The 22,394-nt window shown below is 40.3% G+C and overlaps 1 protein-coding gene across 1 annotated transcript in view; it reads right to left on the bottom strand.

The window, feature by feature from the left end:
* Positions 1-988: 988 nt before the first annotated feature.
* The window catches only part of LRRC1 (leucine rich repeat containing 1), a 113,808-nt gene continuing 92,402 nt past the window's right edge, over positions 989-22,394 (bottom strand). Inside the window, exons 11-14 of the mRNA XM_033103184.1 lie at positions 12,734-12,849; positions 4,894-5,066; positions 3,855-3,991; positions 989-2,218 (exon numbers count right to left, since the gene is read on the bottom strand). Coding sequence (XP_032959075.1) covers positions 2,060-2,218; positions 3,855-3,991; positions 4,894-5,066; positions 12,734-12,849 — 585 coding nt within the window. The 3' untranslated portion in view covers positions 989-2,059. The remainder of the gene's footprint in view (positions 2,219-3,854; positions 3,992-4,893; positions 5,067-12,733; positions 12,850-22,394) is intronic.

The following is a 22,394-nucleotide window of genomic DNA, read 5'->3' as shown; positions in this document are numbered from 1 at the left end:
GAAACGATAACTAGGTACACACAATTTCCTAGAAAAATTAAAACACACGCTCTATTCTGTCTACCTCTATTCCACTAAAGCCATGATAAACTGAGTAGTAAAGTATGGGCTTTAGATGAAAACAAACAAACAAAAACTATGCAAGTTCTATTTGTTCTTCGGGGTCAAGATAACTCTCCTTAAATAAAACCAATTTGCTTATCCATCAGCCTATGAGTTAGCGGCATCATTTTTATAAAACAAAACAGCGTATGCCAAAATCTTAAAATGGAGAAAAGAAAATGGGAGCTTCGGGAGCAAGATATAAAACCGACTACCCCCAAACCACTTATGTGCCATACACTTTCAATTCAATAAAGTTTTAAAATATATACATAGATACGAACAACTTAAAAACAGAGTCAACTCAAGAAGTAAATGCATAGTAGTAAAAGAAGGTATCGTATTTGGTTGACTGAAAGAAGGTTTCTAAGGAGTCCAATTGGCCAGATGCCACAACCCGAAGTTATACGAGCTGAAGGCAATTTGGGGTTCTGTCCTGTGTAGAAGGACGAGTGAATGAGGGTCCCTCAGGCAGTGAACTCAACACTGACGAGTAGTTTTGATATTTAATGGAAGAAAGGGAGCATGTTGTCAAAGAACTTGGCTACCTGCTATCGTTTGAATACGCAAGGTGATAATTAATTTTAAAAAGCTGTCGGGCTAATGTCCAGGGTGACTTTATTTCATGGAGAGGAAACAAAAAACCAACAACATGATTTTCCTAGACACCACAGAGTGACTGGCACTTCTCATTTCTCTTTTATCACATAATACAAAAAAAAAAAAAAAAAAAAAAAAAAATCAATGGACACACACCAAAACATACCCCATGTCCCTTAAATTAGAATTAAAATTAAAAATTGAAGCAATATGTTGTTACACTTTGATTCACTCTATTTACAAATTCAATTGCACTTATAAAGATAGCGACATTTCTAATATGGTTGTAGGTTATTTTGCTTTATTGTGGTTTTACATTTCAATATAAAACTTTTAAAGCTTTCTTCAGTAAAAACCATACTTTCTTTTGCAGTACATAATTTATTTACCCACTGAATTTCTGAACCAGTTTTCTCTTTCTGTGCTTTTCCACTCTATTTTATTTTACAAACGGCACGCATGTTCCAAGTAGGTACAATCAGACACTGCACTCATTTAAGAAATTCATTTATGAAAGTTAAAGTGTAAGAAATGAAATATTAGCAGCCTAATCCTTTGGTTCATCTTTAAAAAAAAAAATCATCCAATATAATTTACAAATCGGTGGTAACTCTTCTTTTTTGGTTAAAAATAAATTCACCAGGTAGATCGCTGATTAAAATCCAACACTGCTTTAACAAGTACTACATTCCTTGTCTCATCTCACTGCTCAAGGATGCCACGGCTTACAACTGCTTTGATAGGACACAGGATACAGTAAGGCACAGTGGATGGTACAAATGAAAACAAATACTTTAGGAGTGTGTTTATTTTTTTCTGCACAAATACTAAAATATGTACCGTTCTCAAGATAAAATAACGAAAAAGAAATACGTATTTTTTTGTTACGAAATAACCTATACAAATTTTTAAATGTACACCATCTGAGCTGCCAAAAAGATTTAAAAAAGTATCGATTTTTTTCCCCATACATAAAACTATCTCTCATCAGTAGGTCTAAGAAAACGTGTCCGAGCAATGTCCCAGCAATTCAGGGGAGGGAGGAGGATACAAATTCTCCTTCCTGCTCTCCCTGCCCCAACATAAGACAAAAATGAAGGTCAAGTGTTTACAGTAGTGTATTCCACTTAGTACAAACAACCAAAATTTAGGAAAAGAAGAAAAACTCATGCCGGGAGACCACTGGTTGACTGGTTAGAGTAAGGCACTTCCCTGGAGACAGCAGCGTCCCAACAGGCGACGTGGGAGGCGACGTGCGGGGTTCCGGTGAAGACGAAGACTGCATGAGCCTCCTCAGAAGACAGGAACAGCTCAACAGCAGGGGAAGACTCAGGAGGTAAAACGTGGAGGTGAAAGTCTACACGGAAGTGGTCACTCGGTCAATAGCATGATTGACCTCGTTTTTATTTGAATCCAGTCCTTTAGCAGCATTCATGTCGTTCCGTAAATTCTCCACTGTCTTTTTCATACTCTTTAACTCCCCTGGGTGTGGAGTGGCTCGCCTCTGAAGTGTTCTCTGAAAACAAACGGTGTGGAGTGAGTGTTTCGGTTTTATTCCATTACTTTTTCCAACATGTCACATTCCAATACAAACCTTCGTTTCTCATAGATGATGAGTTAGAGCGGATGGAAAAGATCTCCTTGAATATATGAGCGTTTACCCACTGCTTCCTAGTAGTTAATGGACGACGGAAGTGTTGTACATAAGTTACCTAGTCAAGATAGAGGATAACTTCCAGAATAAAAGAATACGTTTTAAAATCTGAGATGCGTGTGTGATAAAAATAAAGTTCCACGAACTGTGAGAAGAAAAATGACAGATTTACAAGATATAATTGTGGGGTATGGAGGAAGAAAAAAGTGAACGGGTAAAAAAATTATAAATTAAAATCACTATAATATTCTACTATTACCCAAAGTGGTTCTGGCTTCTTTCTAGCCTGGAGGCATGGGAGCGGAAGAAAAAGGGAAGCAAGGGAGAAGGACTTCTTTTCTTATTTTGCTGCTGTGTGTGCTATTTATTTACATGACCTACTGGAGAAAGTTCATATTCTTTTAATAAAGACTACAGTGCTAGAAGGGATGTAACAGACTAGGGGCAATATTTTAAAAATTAAATCATTTCACGTCACATGCTCTTCAGCTCATAAAACAGCATTTAGATCTTTTAAATGGTCTGTCCAGGAGTTTCAGGAGGAACTAAAGTAGGCTAATAAGAGCACGACAGAGGCAAGGAAGCAACTGGTGAAATGATCACACTCGAAGAAACCATGAGGTGAGCATTAAAGAGTCATTTATACTGAAGTGATTTTGTCATGCCTAATTCCTATTTTGCACTCTACTACTTTTAAGTGGATAAAATCCCATTCGGTGACAGCTGGAATAACAAAGACTACATATGATATTTAATTTACAATCCATCCTTTGTTTTGAGGACTGCAAATACTCCCCCTCAGCTCTGCTTATGAAAATCTCAATTGGCAAGGAGTTTACGAAGCCAAAGTCAACTTGGAGGAAGATTCCAAGAGTGGCCACTGGCTCCTGGAGACTTGGGGCAGCTGAGAGACACTTTCCAGTGTGGGTGAAAAGAAAGCCAAGAGGTACTTTCACATCTATTCCTGATTTCTGAATGATAACTCCTTCAGTAATCCAACTAAGATCACAGGGGCTCTGCACAAAGGCGAAGAGAAGAATGGTTAGGTGAAGAAGAGCGCAGTCCGGCACAAGGGAAGGCAGGCTCAGCCATACCATGAAATGTGAACGGAGTCACCATGAGTTATAAATAGGGGTGGAGGGTGGGAAGAGGCGGAATTCACTGGAAACACCAAAAAATGAAAAATTCCCAATCAATTTTAAGAAAACAGTGGGGATAGGATGGGAATTATCACAAATGAAGGGAAAGAAGCACCAGGAACGATTCAAACAAAAAGACCACAAAAGTTCCATTTGCCTTATGTACCTTTGGTGAATCAGTACCTACCGTAGAAGTACCCAGTTTTGGCTCCAAAAAAAAAAAATTCTTAAATGCTGGAGGCAAAACAGAGAACAGACTATTTGAAAAGACAAGAAATCCTTACAAGCGGCCATTCTCAACCTTAGAAGGCTTTTAAATTTTGAACTTCCACGGGGACCACGCGTCCCCTTTTCCATACCGTTTCATTGTCTTCTTCATCTTTTTCGTCCTCCAAAAATCGGATGGCACTGATTCTGTTTACGGCGCGTTCATTCCAGGCCTCATCCGAGACGTCACTCACCAGGCTCTCCAGCGCGCCACAGCGGGGCAGGTTCTCTGTCACGACAAAGACACGTCAGCAGGGAGCTCGGCTTCCAGGGCTGGCGACTGCTCGCTAGTCATTTTAAAAATTAAACACAAAAAGAAAAAGGTCTGGGGCACAGCTGCCCTTCCTTGTCCATGATGCGTAATTATATGTGAGGATCACAGAAAGTATCTGCTAAATTAATGTGTTTACTATTCCTTATGGAATTAAACAATTTATGGAGTCCTTTCCCAGGATTCTTTTCTATACATTAACGTCAAAACCCTTCTTATGACAGTGATGTGGCTGCACATGTCTCCGTAGTGATACGTTCTACCACATTTTCCTCTTTGGGTCTTAAATGTTCATCTGACAAGGCTGCGATTGGCAACGTGGCTTTGGGGCCCGTCTACTTAGGGGCTCTCCTTCTTCCCGAGCACTCTCTAGTTCTCTTCTATCAAAACCAGCTCTCAGCAAAGGATTTATAATAGAAATTTGGTGTTAGTTTGAATATTTTTTTTAAAAAAACAAAGCACACACATAATTTACAAAGCAAAGGTACAATGACTCAAAACAACTCAATGGCTTAAAAAGCAAAGTTTGCCAGTGGTGCTCTATACGGATCCTCCAAACCATCACTTTGGATTTTCAGGGACCCTGTTACCCTTTTTAGGAGTACTTGTACTTGCATCCCTAGCTATCATTCAAAACCAAAAGGCTGTTGAAGTTCAGCCGCAATAAACAGGTACAAGTAGCACTTTTCCTGCAAAGATGCAGGGGCGCCTTCCCAGAGGTGACCCCCGATGACTTCACCCGCACTGCTCCAGGGGCGGATTGGACAAAATACAGACCCACATGAGAGTAAAAGGTCTTATGGATAGATATTAGCTCCTACTAACGTTCAGGGCCAAGTGACTAAGGTCCTTAAACTCACCTTGGCAAGTGGGTTCAGAAGGCAGCTGAGGAAGTAAGACACAGGTTAGAATCTTCTCTCCTGTGGTGGGGTCCATGTCCGTCTGGAACGTGAGCAGGGGCTGGGACTGGTTGTCAGATAACCACAAAGCTTTCAGCTTCAAGGCCGTCAGAGATAAGGGCAGATGCAACAACCTAATTTAAAACAGAAGGAGGTATAGGGGTCTCAAATTTTGTAATTAATCAATTTCAAGCAAGCAAAATAGAAAAAACAAACAATTTCCTGGGATTGGGTTCAATATTTTAAAAGATATTATGTTTACAATAAAACACTTGATTTACTCCTTGCAAGCAGACTCTTCACTAGGTTACTGGGCTTCCCCTTTCTGCTGTCACCTAGATCATCAGCACCTCCAGACCATGGGGCAAAAAAATGAGGAAATTATGGAATACATGATTCAGTTTTGTACTAGGAGGTTTCCATTGAATGAGAAAAACAAAGCCAGTGTGCCTGTGGAAGGACCCGGAAGCCAGAGTTCTCAGGCAACAGCGACAGCTTTCCCGACATGGCTGGGACGAGCCTGCGGGGATTACCTGTGCCCAGTCACACCTGGCATATGCGGACAAGAGGAAAGAGATGTGTGCGGCGCTGAAGAATTTCAGTGGCAGTTAATGACTAGTAAACGTTTTTTTCATGGATGGACTCCATTTGCTTTCTCTCAGGAGATTATTTTAGGTATTCTATCTTAAACTTTTATCTTTCAATTTTTAGAAGCTTCCACTTCTCAGACTCCTACATGATAATTAATACCCACATCAGATTGTTTCGGTTTCAGATAAAATAGCATCTATTAAAGCACTTTGAAACTGTAACGTGATACCTAAAGACTAGTTTTGTATGTATGTTTGCACCAATATTTCACAGCGTGGCTGCAAACAGTTAGTTCTATCCAGTAGAGACCAGCACCGGAAGCCACATGCACGTGGCGTTTGGCAAAGATGACTTTAGTGCAGGGGTTCTCAACCAGGGGGGATTTGGCCCCGGGGGACATCCGGCAATGTCTGTGGACATTTTAGGGGGTGCTACTGGTATCTAGTGGGTAGAGGCCAGGGATGCTGCTAAACATCCTACACTGCATGGCACAGCCCGCACGACAAAGCATTATCCGGCCCCAAATGCACTAATAGTGCCTCGGGTGAAAACGCTGCTTTAGTAAAAACCAGTGCTTTTTTACCCACGTCTACTGAGTCACTTTGAAAACAACCAAACCTCTGTTGATACCAGAAACCTTAGGTAAGGTTATACCTAAGGTTATGACCAAGTATTTTCACTCTCATCTCACTCTAATGTGTATTAAATTATGGATCAATCGTAGAACTGACTTCATAAGCTAGATAATACTAAGCTAATCACATTCTGTTAACTGCTATATAAAGCACACTTTCTTAAAAGAAATCTCTGGTGCATTAATGATAAGCAATAATAGGACAGCATGTATTCCTGGGGTTCTTTATTTTATGAAATAGTACACCTATTTCCAGTTACCATGTGTAGGATATCGACCTATACATCTGACCAACAGATCAATAGTGCATTATTAGACATACACAAGCACACCATGTTTCACTGTGCTCTGTCGGCTTTGTCACTCTCCACAGACGGTGCGTTTTTTACAGATTGAAAGCAAAACCTTCCACCAGCAAAAAAATTACAACTTCCTTTATTGTGATACTCATTTCATTGCAGTGGTTTGGAACCAAACCCGCAATATCTCCAAGGTATGCCTGTATACCAGTTTGAATTGCCAGACTTATGGGAAATACATTAGAACTCTATGTAGAGATATGAAGAGAAGTTGTACTCTGATAGTATAAAACTAAAGTAAAATGTAAGCACAAATCGGTTAAGTTACTTTAACAAATGAAATGAAAAATTATCAACGTGTATAGAGAGTATTAACAAATGCACTGTTAACAAACTTTTCAGAAGAATAATATGTTTTGCAAAAGATTTCCAATGTAAGAGTTGTGAAGATGAGAAAATATTTTCTTTTCCTAACAATGAGTCCAGTAAACACTGATGCATCCTGCACATACGTAAGGGGTGCAGTACAAAGTACAGTGGAATTGTACCTTATGTGGGAGCTAGCTTCTAAAGTCAATGCAGCCATGAGAACTGCGTATGTTAAAGTATCCTTGAAAAGACCCTATGTATTGTACACGATAGTATTTCACTAATGAAGGCCAAACTGGATAACAAATATGTATTTTTATATCCCAGAATCCACCCAGTACAGTGATATACATGCTCATACCATGAGAAGAATGCCCCAGGGGATCTGAGGGAATAGCAGATCCACAACTCCACTTCTTACTCTAAGGTATTGGTTCTTCGAGTGGGACAGACAGTGAAATCTCTTATGCTTATACAACAAATGACTTCTTCCTCTGCCTGTAGGTTGTCATATTCAAGGCAAGGAAGTTGAAAGATATAAGACATGTATTTGCCAGGCACTGTGACAGGGATTTTAAAAAAAGACTATCCTAACATACTGTGAAAGCTCAAAGTACATCACACTCTTCATTTTATTGAACAAAAGGATAATTTCTTTTGAAAGTTTGTTCCTATTTCTTTTTAAAAAGGGGTTAAGCTAACATCCTCCAGAATGTATAAAGTTTCAAGGCTTTGGGCAAGAAATCTATAGTCAGCATCTCTACTTCACGAGCATAAAAAAAAAAGAAAATCAAGATTCGAAAGCCAGCACAAAACACAGATACTCAAACCCCATCACGTACCTTCTCAGACTCATAACTGGCTTCCTAGCTCAATGTTAAAGCAAAGATATAAATAAAATGCTAAACAAAGCATCAATAATAAATAACAGCTTCTAAGGATGATAAATCATATGGTAAAAGCGAAAATAAGTTACTAGACTCTGTAATAACAGATTTTATAATCACATTCAACCAAGCCATGTAAGATTAATTTGTTATCTAAAACACCCGTTTTCCTGCAAAGGATCAAAGTATCAGCTCGAATACGGCTGTAGCTGACAGAGGACACACCACACACCAGCTTGTTCACCAGTGTTTTGTGGACAGAGGGACTCCTATGGTGTCACAGAGAAAAACAGACCCCGTCTGCACACATATGCTGCAGGCTGGGTGGGCCAGCCCTCACTGACTCTCTTCAGCCTGGAGGGAAAAAAGACACACACACTCCTCTGTTTCTCTTGGGTGACCCATCCCAGATACAAGTGGAGAATCCCTGCTTTCCAGAGGAGCAAATGATACATTTTTGGTTTATTCTGATACCTTCTGTACACTACAGAATTGACATAAGAAAAAACCTCCCCATTTGTACACATTTCCATGTGCTACTTAGGACCACATCTCCCTGGAAATAAAAGGCCTGCACTTACTATTTACATCACCAGTGCAAAGATAAAGCAAATGAACAAGCAAAATGTGAGGCTCTCATTTCCAGTTATGCCCATGACCAACCCTGCCTAAAATGACTTTGCCCGTCTCTGAGCTACTATAGTAACTGCATTGTCAAATTTATTCAACAACTAAAGGTGGCCTACTGATTCATGCAATACTAAGTTCAACTATGCTCGCATACTTCTTGCAATTAAATGTTTCATCTGGGGGCGGCCAGTTAGCTCAGCTGGTTAGAGCGAGGTGCTCTTAACAACAAGGTTGCCGGTTCTATCCCCGCATGGGTTAGTGAGAGCTGTGCCCTCCACAACTAGAGTGAAACAACTACTTGACTTGGAGCTGATGGGTCCTGGAAAAACACATTTAAAATAAATAAAAGTTAAAAAAATAAAAATCTAAAAATAAGTAAGTGTTTCATCTGTTTGTTACCTCCTACTAGAATTTTCAGTTTTAAGCGAAGTTTTCAAAAATGTTTAAAGATATATATAAATAGGGAACGTAATCAGTGACAAGATTTAAATAATACCAAATATCTAAAGTGAAAGCCCCCTGTAACCTCTAGGGAGAGAACTACTACTAATACTTTAGTGTACTGCACAGGGAAGGTTTTTTTAAGCATGAAACAAAAAATGAGAGTACTATGTACACTTGCTCTTTTACTCGGTATCATGGGCCTCCTCCTGTGTCACTACACAGAGAAACACCTCATTCTTACCCGCTTAGTATTCCACAGTACAGCTATACTGTTATGTTGTGTTTTGCCTTTTATTTTTTTTATTTTTCCCAGCTTTATTGAGATATAATTGACATATAACATTGTGTAAGTTTAAGGTGTGCAATGTGATGATTTGATACATTTATGTATTGTGAAATGATTATGACAGTATGTTTAATTAACATTTCCATTACCTCACATAATTATTTATTTATTTTTTTGGTGTATGGTGAGAACATTTAAGATCTACTCTCTTAGCAACTTTCAAGTATATAATACAGTACTATTAACTATAGTCACCATGTTGTACATTGGATCCCCAGAACTTATTCATCTTTTAACACAAAGTTTGTACCATTTGACCAACATCTCCCCACTTCCCTTACCCCCCACAGACCCTGGCAACCATCACTCTTCTGTTTCTATGAATGCAACTTTTTTAGATTCTACGTATAAGTAAGATCATACAGAACTTGTCTTTCTCTGTCTGATTTATTTCATGCCCTCAAGGTCTATTCATGTTTTCACAAATGGCAGGATTCCCTTCTTTCTCATGGCTGAATAATATTCCATCACACACACACACACACACACACACCACACACACACACACACCCCATATCGTCTTTATCCATTCATCTACTGATAGATTCTTAGGTTATTTCCATATCTTGGCTATTGTGAATAATGCTGCAATGAACATAGGAGTCCAGATATCTCTTTCATATCCTGTTTTCATTTCCTTTGAATCCCAGAAGTGGGATTTCTGGATCATATGGTAGTTCTATTTTTAATTTTTTGAGGAACCTCCGTACTGTTTTCCATAGTGGCTGCACCAATTTACATTCCCACCAGCAGTGCACAAGGGTTCCCTTTTCTCCACATCCTCACCAACATTTTTTATTGCTTGTCTTTTGGTAATAGCCATTCTAACAGATATGAGGTGATATTTCTAAATTATTTTTTATTTAATTTTTGGATTATAAAATTTAAAGGCATAAACTATTTCCCCATTGACAGCTACTAGTTTTAGTATTTGGTACTACTAATACTGCAAGGAAGATCCTCAAATACCCAACTTTGTGTATTTGGTAGATATTCCTATGGAAGAGAGTCTAAAAATTAAAGAAATGTGTATTCTGTGAGTATGGGTGGCTCATAATACCAGACACCTCCACCATTACTGTACTAGAAGGTTTGATACTTAGTTTCCAAGTGGCATTTTATAGTTATCCTTGCTGTAATTTATCCTATCAAACTTGTCAAAAAAAGTTTTTGGAAATTAAGATGTAGTCTCCTTGTGCCATTTGCTATTTTTATATCCTTGAGAAAAGAGACAGAAAATTTGGTCTGCTTTCCCATGGTGTGACATTTCTGCAAGCTAAAGAGATGACATGGTGGCACCCCCCATTTTTTTATTAGTTTCTATACTGATACTTTAAAATAAGTACCAATTATATATTTTAAGAGGCTTACAATTTGGTTATGAATCTATATATATACATGGGCTAAATGACACACTTAACTGAATCAGATGACAGCTATGCAACTCGACCTTTTAATTGGGTTTTCTCTGCCCCAGCCCAAGCATAATAAAAACCTAACTCTCCCTTCTTCCGAGAACTGAAGAATGAAGACTTCACTCCTGTGAAAACCAGTGTTTAGACATCCAAGCTGTCTTTCCACTCAAGACTTAGTGGTGCAAATTCATGCTCCCCAGTGTGGCAAGAACCAGGCCAGGTTTGGAGTCACGGCTGGAGGGGAGAGGTCAGGAAAGAATCACCCTTCTCAAGCTGTAAGTCTCATGTCAGCCTTAGTTCAGCAGAGAGGCAACGTTCAACTCAAATTAATCCTGAGGTTTTCAGTCACAAGTTAGGGATCTTCAGAATCTATCAAGATGTCCTGAAAGCACTAACTTTAAAAAGGTGAGCAGTCCCTAAGGCCATAACTCACCTCCACATTCCTGCTGAGTACTGCTGTGTGTATAGCACTGCTGTCTCTAATCCATTAGGGAGAATGACAAATGCGGCTTGAGCCTGACCTAACGACCAGCGAATCAGCACGTAGGACACAATCCCTTAAACACTCTTCAGATCACTGGTATTCGCCGTTTAAAATCACTGCTCATCTTTCCCCGGTTTAGCACCTTCCCTCCTATCTAACTATATAATACTCAAAAGCATTTTTTTGCATCCCTCTTGGCAATGTAGCCTGTGCTATAAGGCATTTCAAAGTGGCCTGCTGTTCATTCTGCAAAACGAACATTTTCATTCGGTCGACAGGTATTTACCAGGCATCTGTTACGTATCAGGTACTGAGAAGGGACGAATGATACAATGACACATAAACTGTAACATCCAACTTTAGGTAACTTTAGATTTAGGAGGGTGACACACATGTAAACAGACAATTATCCTACGGTGCTGCGAGTGCTATGTTAGGGGTAATTAAAAGATGCAGACTCAGAGAGAAGAATGCTTCCTGGAGACAATAAAAGCATGAGTGATGAAGAATAAAAGTGGTGGGATAGAGCAGAGGGTTCCAGCTGGAAAGAATAGCTTGTGTAGGCTCAGGGGGAAGAAACTGCAGATGCCAGGTGAGGTGATGACGTTAATTCAGAGTGGCTGAAACAAACCTATATTCTACAAAGGTGAAGGGAAGGCATATTCCAGAAACTGGGAAGTAGCCCAATACAACCTCTGACCCCAGAACTTGAGAAATGTCACTGCTGTGACCTTGGGGACACCAGTCTGATGGCTCTTCGCTTTTCTTTGGATTATGAATCATTTAGCAATTCTACTATTAGCTGTGGATCTTCTGGCCAGAAAAGTGTCCCTGAATACAATCTTTAGAGGGTTTATAATTTCAGAGGGTTCAGAGTCACCAGCACAGCATATCAAGACCCTGGTTCAAATCTGGTTCAAACTCATTCAACCTCATTTTTCAGAGAAGGAAACTGTGAAGTCCACAATGACTTACAAAAGCTAGTTATAAAAGTTGAGGTGAGGGGCAGCCGGACGGCTCAGTTGGTGAGAGCACGAACTCTGAACAGCAAGGTTGCCGGTTCGATTCCCACATGGGCCAGTGAGCTGCACCCTCCACAACTAGATTGAAGAAAATGAGCTGCCACTGAGCTGCTGGAGGGGCGGCCGGATGGCTCAGTTGGTTAAGAGCACGAGCTCTGAACAACAAGGTTGCTGGTTCAATTTCCACGTGGGATGGTGGGCTGAGCCCCCTGCAACTAGATTGAAGACTGAAAATTGTGACTGGACTTGGAGCTGAGCTGCGCCCTCCACAACTAGACTGAAGGACAACCACTTGGAGCTAATAGGTCCTGGAGAAACACACTGTTCCCCCAATATTACCCAATAAAATTAAAAAAAAAAAAAAGTTGAGGTGAAACCTACGTCTCCCAGTTCTCAGGCAGTGGTCCTTCCCTTCCTTCATTGCGCTACTGCACACTGTACTACAGAAGCGTCCACCGAAATTGCAAAGTAGCCCACGCTCGAGCTGTCCCTGACCTTCTCTACTCCTTTGGACTCAGCCACGCCAGCACCTAGACTAAACACTTCCTGGGGCCTGGGTCATTTGACTAATCGGTATATATTCTGTAGGATGGAGCGAGGCAAGATGACAAAGATGCTTGGTAAAGTCACATGGACATTCGTTTCTCTCTCTCAAGCAAAGCAAAACAGGACAGGCTTACCTGTTCCCTGCCACATCCAGGACATGGAGCTCTGTCGCCTGCGACATCTCGGCAGGTATCCGAGTTAGTCTATTGTCACGCACGCAGAATACAGTGAGGCTGCAGCACCCGCCAATCTATAATTGGAAAGAAAATACATCTTTTTTCCAGGTTTTTTGGAGAGATTGGGGTGGGGCTGGAGTATCCTATTTATCAAATGGCATGAAAAGAATGCATAAAATTATACCACATGATTTTAAGTCTCACTATGACCAACTACGATTAATTTAAATCATACAAAACACTGAGTAGTCCAATATGTTCACTAAAATCTCTACAAAACATTAAACACACATGTTCTCAATTAAATCAAGAAAATAAACAATACAGTTTAAAAGTTTCATTCTGGAAAGGAATCATTTTCCACTGCCATCTAATGCAACTACATCTTTTAAATATGTTAACCAAGCTACACAGGTCCAGACAAATATTATTCGGTAATAAGGGAGTTTCAGAATTCCAAGTTTCAAAAGTTAGGCCAAATCTTTCTCTCTCTCTCTCTCTCTCTCTCACACACACACACACACACACACACACACACACACACACACACACACGCACCTTTGAAGACCAGATCATTACATTAAATTCAGTGTTCTCAGTGTTCCAATTTATAAATAAAAAAGGGGAAGGGATATATGATAGAGTACATTAATTTCCACCATACATTTTTTAGTAGCTTTCATTCACAACGTAATTTGGTAAATTCATTTTCCTTTGACCAATGGAACAAAAGAAAAACAATCAACATTTCAGCCAAGAGTGAATTTGGTAAACACATACATTAATCTCCTCAGCTATGACCTGCTGGTAAAAGCATATGTTAATACCTACATCCACACCAAATTTGATTATTTCCCTTTTTAAAAACAACAACAACAACAAGAAGCAATTCAAAGGTAATTGGGCTTTGTGTAAGTCTCCTCTTCAACGAAGAACATAAACACAAAAAAATTCAATGATTCTCGAACAAATCAGTTGTGGTTTCTCCAGTCAGGAAAGCTGCACTAGGGGGTGGAAACCTAACTGGATCCCAGACACAACATCCTGCAGACGCCATACAGGACCACATTCTTCCTGGCCGGACTAACCCTGATTGCTAGAAAAGGCTCATGAAAGAACCGACTGATGTCTCTCTGACGCATGGAAAAATACTCCGGAGCCTTCTCTACTTGAGGAGGGGCAAAAGGCTTGAATCTTCCATGATGTCTGAACATGCCTTCTGCCCTGTTCTACTTATGTATGTGTTTGGTATATGTCTATCTTAAAAAGCAGACTGCATATTTATGGAATTGCTACATAATTACCTTTATGAACAACCTTATGTCTTCCCTTTGGAGTTCACATGCAGATTTTTGAAATAATATTTGTAACCACAGTATTTAACCATAATGGACGTAAAAGAAAAATAAACATATATAAGGAAACATGGACTAACAACGGTCTCTGGTCACCTGGAAAACACGCAGACATATAAAAAGATGTCCCCTTTACTTCCCAGTATTCACATTTCCCATCCCAGCAAAACTGGTTTATGCACTATGACACATCTTCTGTTTTTGGTTCAACTGTTTCTCATACAAGTAAATGCCCTTCTTCCTTTTGTCTTTCTAAATCTTACCAATCATTCAACCTTAGCTAAACATCCTGTACTCCACGAAGCCTTTCCAGAACCCCATGATCCATCCTGATACATTGCTCTCTGCACTTCTTTCATAATTACAGTCTATACAAATCCTCTGACAGATCTCTGACTGAGCCCCTGTATAAGTTGTCCATTTACATACAACCAGGGTACTTGGCAAGTACAGTACCCATCCTATCTACTCACCTGTAGGCTATCTACCTACCAACATTTCTCACTTAGGTATGTTTATACGCTTATATTTGTTAATGTACGTACTGCTAAAAGGCTGTCACGGCAAGTTATTACCTGCATCTATGTGTAGCAAAGGAGACCACAAAACTGTTCTTTTTTTTCCCAGTAAGAATCACTAGAGTGGCCTCTCTTAGGTTCTATAAAGATGTGAGACAGGATCTTTTCTGGGGCGAGGCAGTCATGCTGCCTTTGGCGACGGCAATCATCAGTTTTAGTCAGATGCCCGGGAATATCACTGAAGGAAAGAAATCAAAACCCTGGACCTTCTCAAGATCAACTCAATTCTATTCTCTCTAATACATTTAAATGATCCCAACAAAGATCTACCCAGGACAAGGAATACCCAGTCCTCATGGAGACGACGCGCCCCCGGAGGGGTGTCTGCACTGGGGTCTGGGTTCCGTGGTGCCTGTGAGCCTTGTGGGAGGCCTTCCACGTCAGCACATGGCTGAGAGGGCCCCCAACCCCCAACCCCGCCAGCCCCCTCCGGGGAGGCAAAGCAGATCATATCAGTTATTCACACACGTGACCCTCCTGATGGGACAAGAGGCTCCTGGAGGGTGTCGACAGCCAAGACTGAATCGTGATTTGGGGCACTTTGCCACGAAACTGTCTGCGGCCCCAGCCACCTGGAGGATATCTGTTTTGGGGGCCCTACTGCTGCTACACCATGGGAACACTCAATCCGTATCATGTGCATGCACTACATAGTCACAAGAGCTCATTAATTAACGAATTGTAGTACATCAGAGAGGGCTCGAAAAGTTGTGGGAGCAATAAACGTTCTGGACAAGTGAACATCCCTGAAGTCTTTTGGGAGAATAAGGGGAACTCCCAATGGAGTGTGTGACTTGTCTACTGTGGTCACAGTCTCCTTTATACATTTTTTTTCTTTTCTCCTTTCCCACTCCAGTCTCACACCCATGTGCGAGGTCAAGGGGTGGGGAACGATCGTATGAGAGCCACTGAGGCATCTGGGCTGTCCCAGCAGGCAGAGCAACCTCCTGATCGCTGTTGTCTATGGTTTTTGGAAAACACTGCCAACACAGAGCCTGTGTTGCTGCAGCGCGCTAGGCACGCCTTCATCTCCTGTCAGGGGCACACGCTGTCCCAGGCAGGCATTCACACAAACAGAGCCCGCTTTCCAAATCAGTCAGGAAGGAATGGCCCAAAACTCCGGCTTTTAGAAAAGATTATTAAGCATTCAAAACCGTAACTCAAAAGATACAGTTCTTCATAGATGTCAGAGAGGAAGGAGGTGCGATGGAGGGAGTGCACGCTTTTGAGATCACACAGACGGGTGAGAATGCAGGCTCGGTCCTACGGTTTGGGGGTTTATTTCATACATTACTTTACCCCAAAGTAACAATAAAGATTAAATTCAATGAAACCACAAATATAATTTAGCACCTATCACAGAACCTGTCAACTGCTGATGCCACATAGATGTGGCAGTTATTGTTTTCATTTTATCGAAATGAAAAGTTCCGTCAGCACTCGCGTGCCTCCTACGCTGATCCTGGTGCGCTCATGCCTGAACCCGACCGAACTTCTTAAAAAACTGTCTCCCTGACCATGTATCACAATGACATTTTGTGTTTACACCAGTGAAGAACTGACATGAGTTGAGTATTGTATTATACATATCATTCATATGGATTTTTGCTTTCTCTTTTGGGTTCAGGAAGCAGAGTTTCCAGGTTGTTTAGTGGCCATCAGGATAAAATGTCTCTATCACTCAGAAATTCCGGGAAGCAGAGTCACTGTTTAAATACTTATGACCAGTAAGGTAGGAAGCTGATATTTTTAACCCTCCCTTAAAGCACATAATAGCACCTTCCCAGAATACAAGGGATTGGACTTGGATCCTCTGAGAATTCCAGAATATAAGTGAGTAACCTTGTTGAGCTGTCTCGTGTCTTTTAAGATGATACTGTCCTTGCCTGTTTGGCACTGATCTATCTAATCCATCTCAAGGAGCTGGGACTTATAGACCATTAAGAAAACCTTTACCAAGGTCAACTTCCGCTAAGTATTAATTGCCTGCAGGTTATATTACCCTCGAAGAGATAATCAGACAGATTCAGTGACTCAAAGAGAAATCCTACCTTTCTCTGCCTATATTCCTCTGTGTGAATTCCTGTCTTAAGTATAAAGGCTCTTGGATTTGCCTTCAGTATCTTCCTTTCGATATTGTTTGCAATAGAACTGAACCCACACATCATTGGCAAAAAGAAAAATGTACGATAAGCAAAATCTGGTCAAAATACAATTTGAACAGAAATAATATGATGTGTTATTTTATTTTATTTTTTTAAATTTATTTTAATTAATTTTTTTTTTTTTTTTTTTTTTTTAAGGAGAGTGCAGCTCACAGTGGCCCATGTGGGAATCGAACAGGCAACCTTGGTGCTACCAGCACCACTCTCTAACCAACTGAGCTAACGGGCCACCCTCTATGATGTGTAATTTTAGAAACCAAAGACTATTTTTTGCCTTTTCCAGCATCATCTGTCGCATATTATTTAAATGTTCCCTACTTCACAAATATTTTGGAAATCATGTGGCTTTGGGACTCCCTGAATTGTTGGGCCACTGACTGACATGAAAATACCCAGTAACAGCTATGGCATTCTTCTTTTCTAACTGTACAAAAGTAACTTATGTTGACTGGAAAATAAAAACCATTTATACACACACACACACACACACACACACACACACACACGAAAGAACAGTGAGAAAATAACTCAAGCCAAATCTTCTACCACAAAGGATCATCAGTATTTAACAGTTTGAGGTACAATCTTTCAGGATTCTCACCACGCACCTGTGATCATACATACACGCTTCGACAAAATTAGGGCCCACACTCTGATCTTTAGCACCTGTGCTTACATAAGACAGCAAGCACGTTTTCCCACATCATTATATTTCTAAAAGGATTTTTATTGGCCACAGAACTATTTTATTCTACAGAGTACCACAGATTACTGAACAAATCACCCATATTAGACACTGTTAGTTCTGCCATTTCTTGCTGTGTGATCTTGGACAAGTTACTTAACCCCTCTGCCTTAGTTTCACAATCTGTTAGATGTTGATAATGATTTGCCTATATCTCACAGAACTGTTGTGGAAATTAGGCATGAAAGTGAACAGTGCCTGGCACGTGCTAGCAGCCCCTGTACTGCTTGGCACGTTGTCTGGAACTTGTTAGCTGGTCCTATATCTGCTGTGAAAAATATTCCTGTACATCCTTCTTAGTGGGGGTCCGTAATTGTTTTCTTAGGATAAAAGTCCTAGAAGTGGAACTGCAGAATCAAAGGGCATAAACGCTTTTCAAGTTTTTAATAATATCATCTTCTCTACCCCAGAAGCCATAATAATGTATACTTCCATGCTAATATGCACTTTCTTGTACCCTTGCCAAAATTTAGTATCATTATTATTTGTTTTTAACCTTGAAAATTTGATAGATCAAAATGCTTTCGTTAACATTTCTATGAATACAGATGGGGCTAAAATTTTTTCATACTTATAGCCATCTCTATTTTTCTTCTGTGAATTACTTACTGGTTCTTGTAGGGGGTTCTTTGCTTTTACTTTTGCCTACTTTTCTATAGTAGGAACAATCTTTTTCTCAATGATGTGAAAGAATTTCAAACAGAGTAAGGAGAGACTCCCTTCATTTGTAATATTGCCAATGTCCCCATGCCCTCAGGCTCTTTAACTTCTTAAAGATCAAAAATCTAATTTCCATATAGACAAATCCATCAACTGTTTCTTTTATGACTTATTTCCTCTTCTATGCTTAGGAATGCCTTCTTCATCTTGAAATCCAACAGCCAGCTATATTTTCTTCTCGTATATTTAGGTTTTAACTTATATTATCTCTTTTATTTAATAACAATTCATTCATAATGTGATGGAAACTCACACTAAAATAATTTTAAATTGTTAATAATAAGAAGGTAGAAAGCTATCCACAAAATGAACATTCAACCACCTCAGACATTTCTGAATATCACAAAAATACTTATGGGTCATTAATGTTTACAGATTGCCTGATTAAAAAAAGCCTTGATAAACGGTCTGCAAAACCTATCTTGTCTCATTTGACTGGAGAGTTGTAATGTAGTTAGGGTCACTTTCATTTTGACTTAATGGAAACAAAAAACTGGAGTCTAAACTTGGAAATATGTTCAGTTTCTTCCAGCCAGAAACTTGTTAGGGTCCAGATTGTTTAAACCTAACTTTTGGCTGGAGAACATTATGAAGTTACTGGCTGTCTTTCATCGTACCCATGATCATATATATATAACAGCTCCCTGTCTATCCACAAGTCACACTACAACACAGTTTCTTCTCCTCAATTCTTCCCTCCACAAAAAATATGAGATTTTTAGGGAGCCTCCTTTTCCCACAAGCATACATACTTAAGCAACAGGACGAGAAATAAAAGATACAAATGAGTTGTTTGAAAAATCAGAAGCATGCCACATGTAGCAAATAAAGCAAATCTAGCCTTTCCATTAGAGACAGAATCGTGCCAACAAACTAGAATTTAGAAAAGACAGATGAGCTGCCAAGTTATGCCTTTCAGAGTTTCTGAAACTTAAAATGTAATTCACAGAAAAGCATTCTTTTGATAGAGAATAATCTGAACAAATCTGACAAACACATAACAAAATAAGGTTCCAGGCCATGCAGTCATTTAAAAAACAAACAAACTGAGTTTAGAGGAAAATGTCCAATATTTTACAATGAAATACACACAAAGCAGTCAGCCAATTTGAATCTTCATGCATTTACGAAGCAAATGAAAGTTAGAGATGCAACTGTGGTCTGAACAATACTTACAAGATAACAAGTTTACCTGACTTTGCTAAATTTCCAAGCAGCTAACAATTAAGAAAACAAGAGACATTCGTTGATTTGCAAATGTTTACTACTAATAACACCACAAAACACACAAAATCTATTATTGTGACCTACACAGTACAAACATTTTCCCCTCAACAACTTGGGGGAAAAAATGTAAATAAATGCTGCTATAGACTAAGAAGCTGTGCTATAAAACTGACACTATACAGTACTCTCAAATTAAAAACAAAAACGAAGACAAAAGATAGGAAGAACTACACAGCACACCAGACCAATGGCAATTGATACAACTATGGATTTTTGGCATGTAAATTGAATTGGTCAGCACTTCTGTTGAGCTATGTCATGCATGCAACGTAATTGTTCAAGAGAAAGTAATAAAGTTTTGGAAGAAAAGAATCCAATCAGGAAAGTGCAGGATTTGATCAAATGGTATCAAGCTTGGAGGCTGAGCAAGTACACACACACACACAGTCCCTGGGCTTAAGACACACACACACACACACACACACACACACCCACACACCCCCCTCCCATGCTCACTGCACAGAGGACTCATGGTACGACAGTGCTGCCCAAACCAACATGACGCAATTCGAGGTCAGGAGGCCCTCAGTGGCTTGGCAGCTCAGCCCTGATGGTCAGAGGCAAGCACTCCACCATTTCTGCTGGGTTACCACGCTGTGACCCGCAGCAGAATTGGCGACATGTGTTCAGTGCATTTCCTACTCTGGAAGCTGAGTGTGTGTGAGCAGGAGGGAAGGTGTGCTAGAAAAGATGCAGGTCCTTAAAAGCCTAAACAGTGTCTGCTTTATCAGACAGCTGAAGGAACAGGCACAGACTTTATTCCTTTACCAAACTCTCGATGCCAGAAAACCAATCAGAAATTCTCAGAAAATGGACAAAACGTGACAGCTAACTGAAGTGCTTTGAAGCTGGAAATGTTTTCACAATACTTTCACTTGTCAAATCACGAAAAGCTGTTTCTAATAATTTATGCAGACATACAGCACACACTAGGTATAACCCTCATGAAAGATACATGGAGAACAAGTTTCATTCTCTTAGAGTGAAACAGGAATGATGCCAAAATGATGGTGATAGTTTTACAAAAATAAAATTCTAATGTCCCTGTCTAGAATGTGTTCCTTTGAAAGAATCAAAAGAGAGGCAGAGAAAAGTGGGGAGTGGGTGGTGAAACTGGGGACTATCATTACACTTAAAAGGGTTCTCTTAGGCATTTACCTTGAAAATAGTCCTAAAATGTATTAATTTTCTAAAATGTCCAAATTAAAAGATAATTTGACCTTTCTTTACCAAATCAAGGTCCTGCTGTACTTCAAGGTCACATAGATGAAAAGGTCGGGCGGAATCTGTATCAGCTGAGTGGCCAAGCTGTTACTGGCCAGTGCCAAGGGCAGTGAGCTGGCTATTGGGAGATATATCTTTGCAGCCCAGTCCTACCCACTCCCAGCTCCTGGGTGAGTCCTGGTAAGAAAAGCTTCTTACTGGCCTCAGTTTCCTCATCTGTGAAATGCGGAAATCCTTGCGACCTCCAAAGCTGTTGTGAGGATTCAACGAAGTAACATACATGAAAACACCCTAGTACAGGACGAGGCATTGAGCAAGAAAGTGATGAACCTTTACTCCTTCTCAGTACCTGTGGTTATGTGTCCAGTCAACTACCCATCCACATGTGCTATTCAACAAGAGTAAAACTCATGTTCAGAATAATGTTTAGCTCTGTGTTTTGGTTTATCCCTTAGAGACTGGAACCAAAATGTTTTGATTAGCAGGATCTCTTAGTTGTGTCCCAGTTAAGCTGAGAGGTACACTTTCTGTTGGAAACAGTTTTATTTCAGTGCCAGTGTTCAGATTAAGGATGTATCAAAACATGGTCACACTGTAAGAAATACCTCCCACTTCTACTCAGGTGTGTTGGCCGTCTTATCCGGGGAGCAGACGGGGGCAGGGAGGCCAGAGCATCAAGATCAGGAACAGAAAGAAGAAACCGGGCCAAGTTCGGACACCCTGAGAAGTACCCTAGGAAAACAAGAACCCCTCACATTCTGGCTGGTTGGATGGCAGCTTTGAAATTATTCCAAGACAGATGGTGGAACGGGTGAAAACAGAGAAATACGAAGGAAACAGCACCTGGCCAGGCATCAGACCACACAATACCATACTTTTTAATGTGACGCCCTGACAAAGGGGAGGGACTCACCGACACTAGATGAAGGGAAAAAGGTGGCTTAAACTTAGTTTTAGGCGACTGCTAATAAAAACGCAAGCTCAATACTACCCATCTCCAATCCAGGTCTCCTAGTTCCAAACAGAAAGGAGGCGTTCGTTATAAACAGCACACTAGCTGCCTCCTGGTTTGAGCTGCTGGGGGCTTCCTTCTCCTTCTCTGCATTTTCACTTCCCTGCCAGAAGGCAAATGCCTCTAAGCCAGGCAGCTACTCTCCACCATGGGCGACGACTGTCTTCTCTCCCACTGGAAGCCCTGACACATAAAAAATGGATCTGGCTGTAGCTTCCCTTTGCCCTCCTCCACGTGAGTGCATTTGTGAAGACTTCATTCACTCTCCCGGATGTGAGCGCTGCCCAGGCAGTCTCTGCCCAGGAACAGGGTTGCATCAAGATCTATTTTATAATTTCAATGGCTATTTTATAAAATGATCTATTTCATAATTTCAACGGGCAGTTTAACTTCACATTAAACTTAGTCAAACCCAAAGTCTTCCACTTTCTCTGCCAAACTCCCAAATCACCCATTTCTGTCAATGGTGTCACCATTTTCTGTAGGTCAAGGCCGAAGCATCAGTCTGTCTCTTAAAAGAAAGAGACCCACCT

Source organism: Rhinolophus ferrumequinum, chromosome 3 (assembly GCF_004115265.2).
Source record: "Rhinolophus ferrumequinum isolate MPI-CBG mRhiFer1 chromosome 3, mRhiFer1_v1.p, whole genome shotgun sequence".
Lineage (NCBI taxonomy): Eukaryota > Metazoa > Chordata > Mammalia > Chiroptera > Rhinolophidae > Rhinolophus > Rhinolophus ferrumequinum.
Note: the sequence above shows the minus strand (reverse complement) of the source record. Positions and strands in the feature narration are given on the sequence as shown.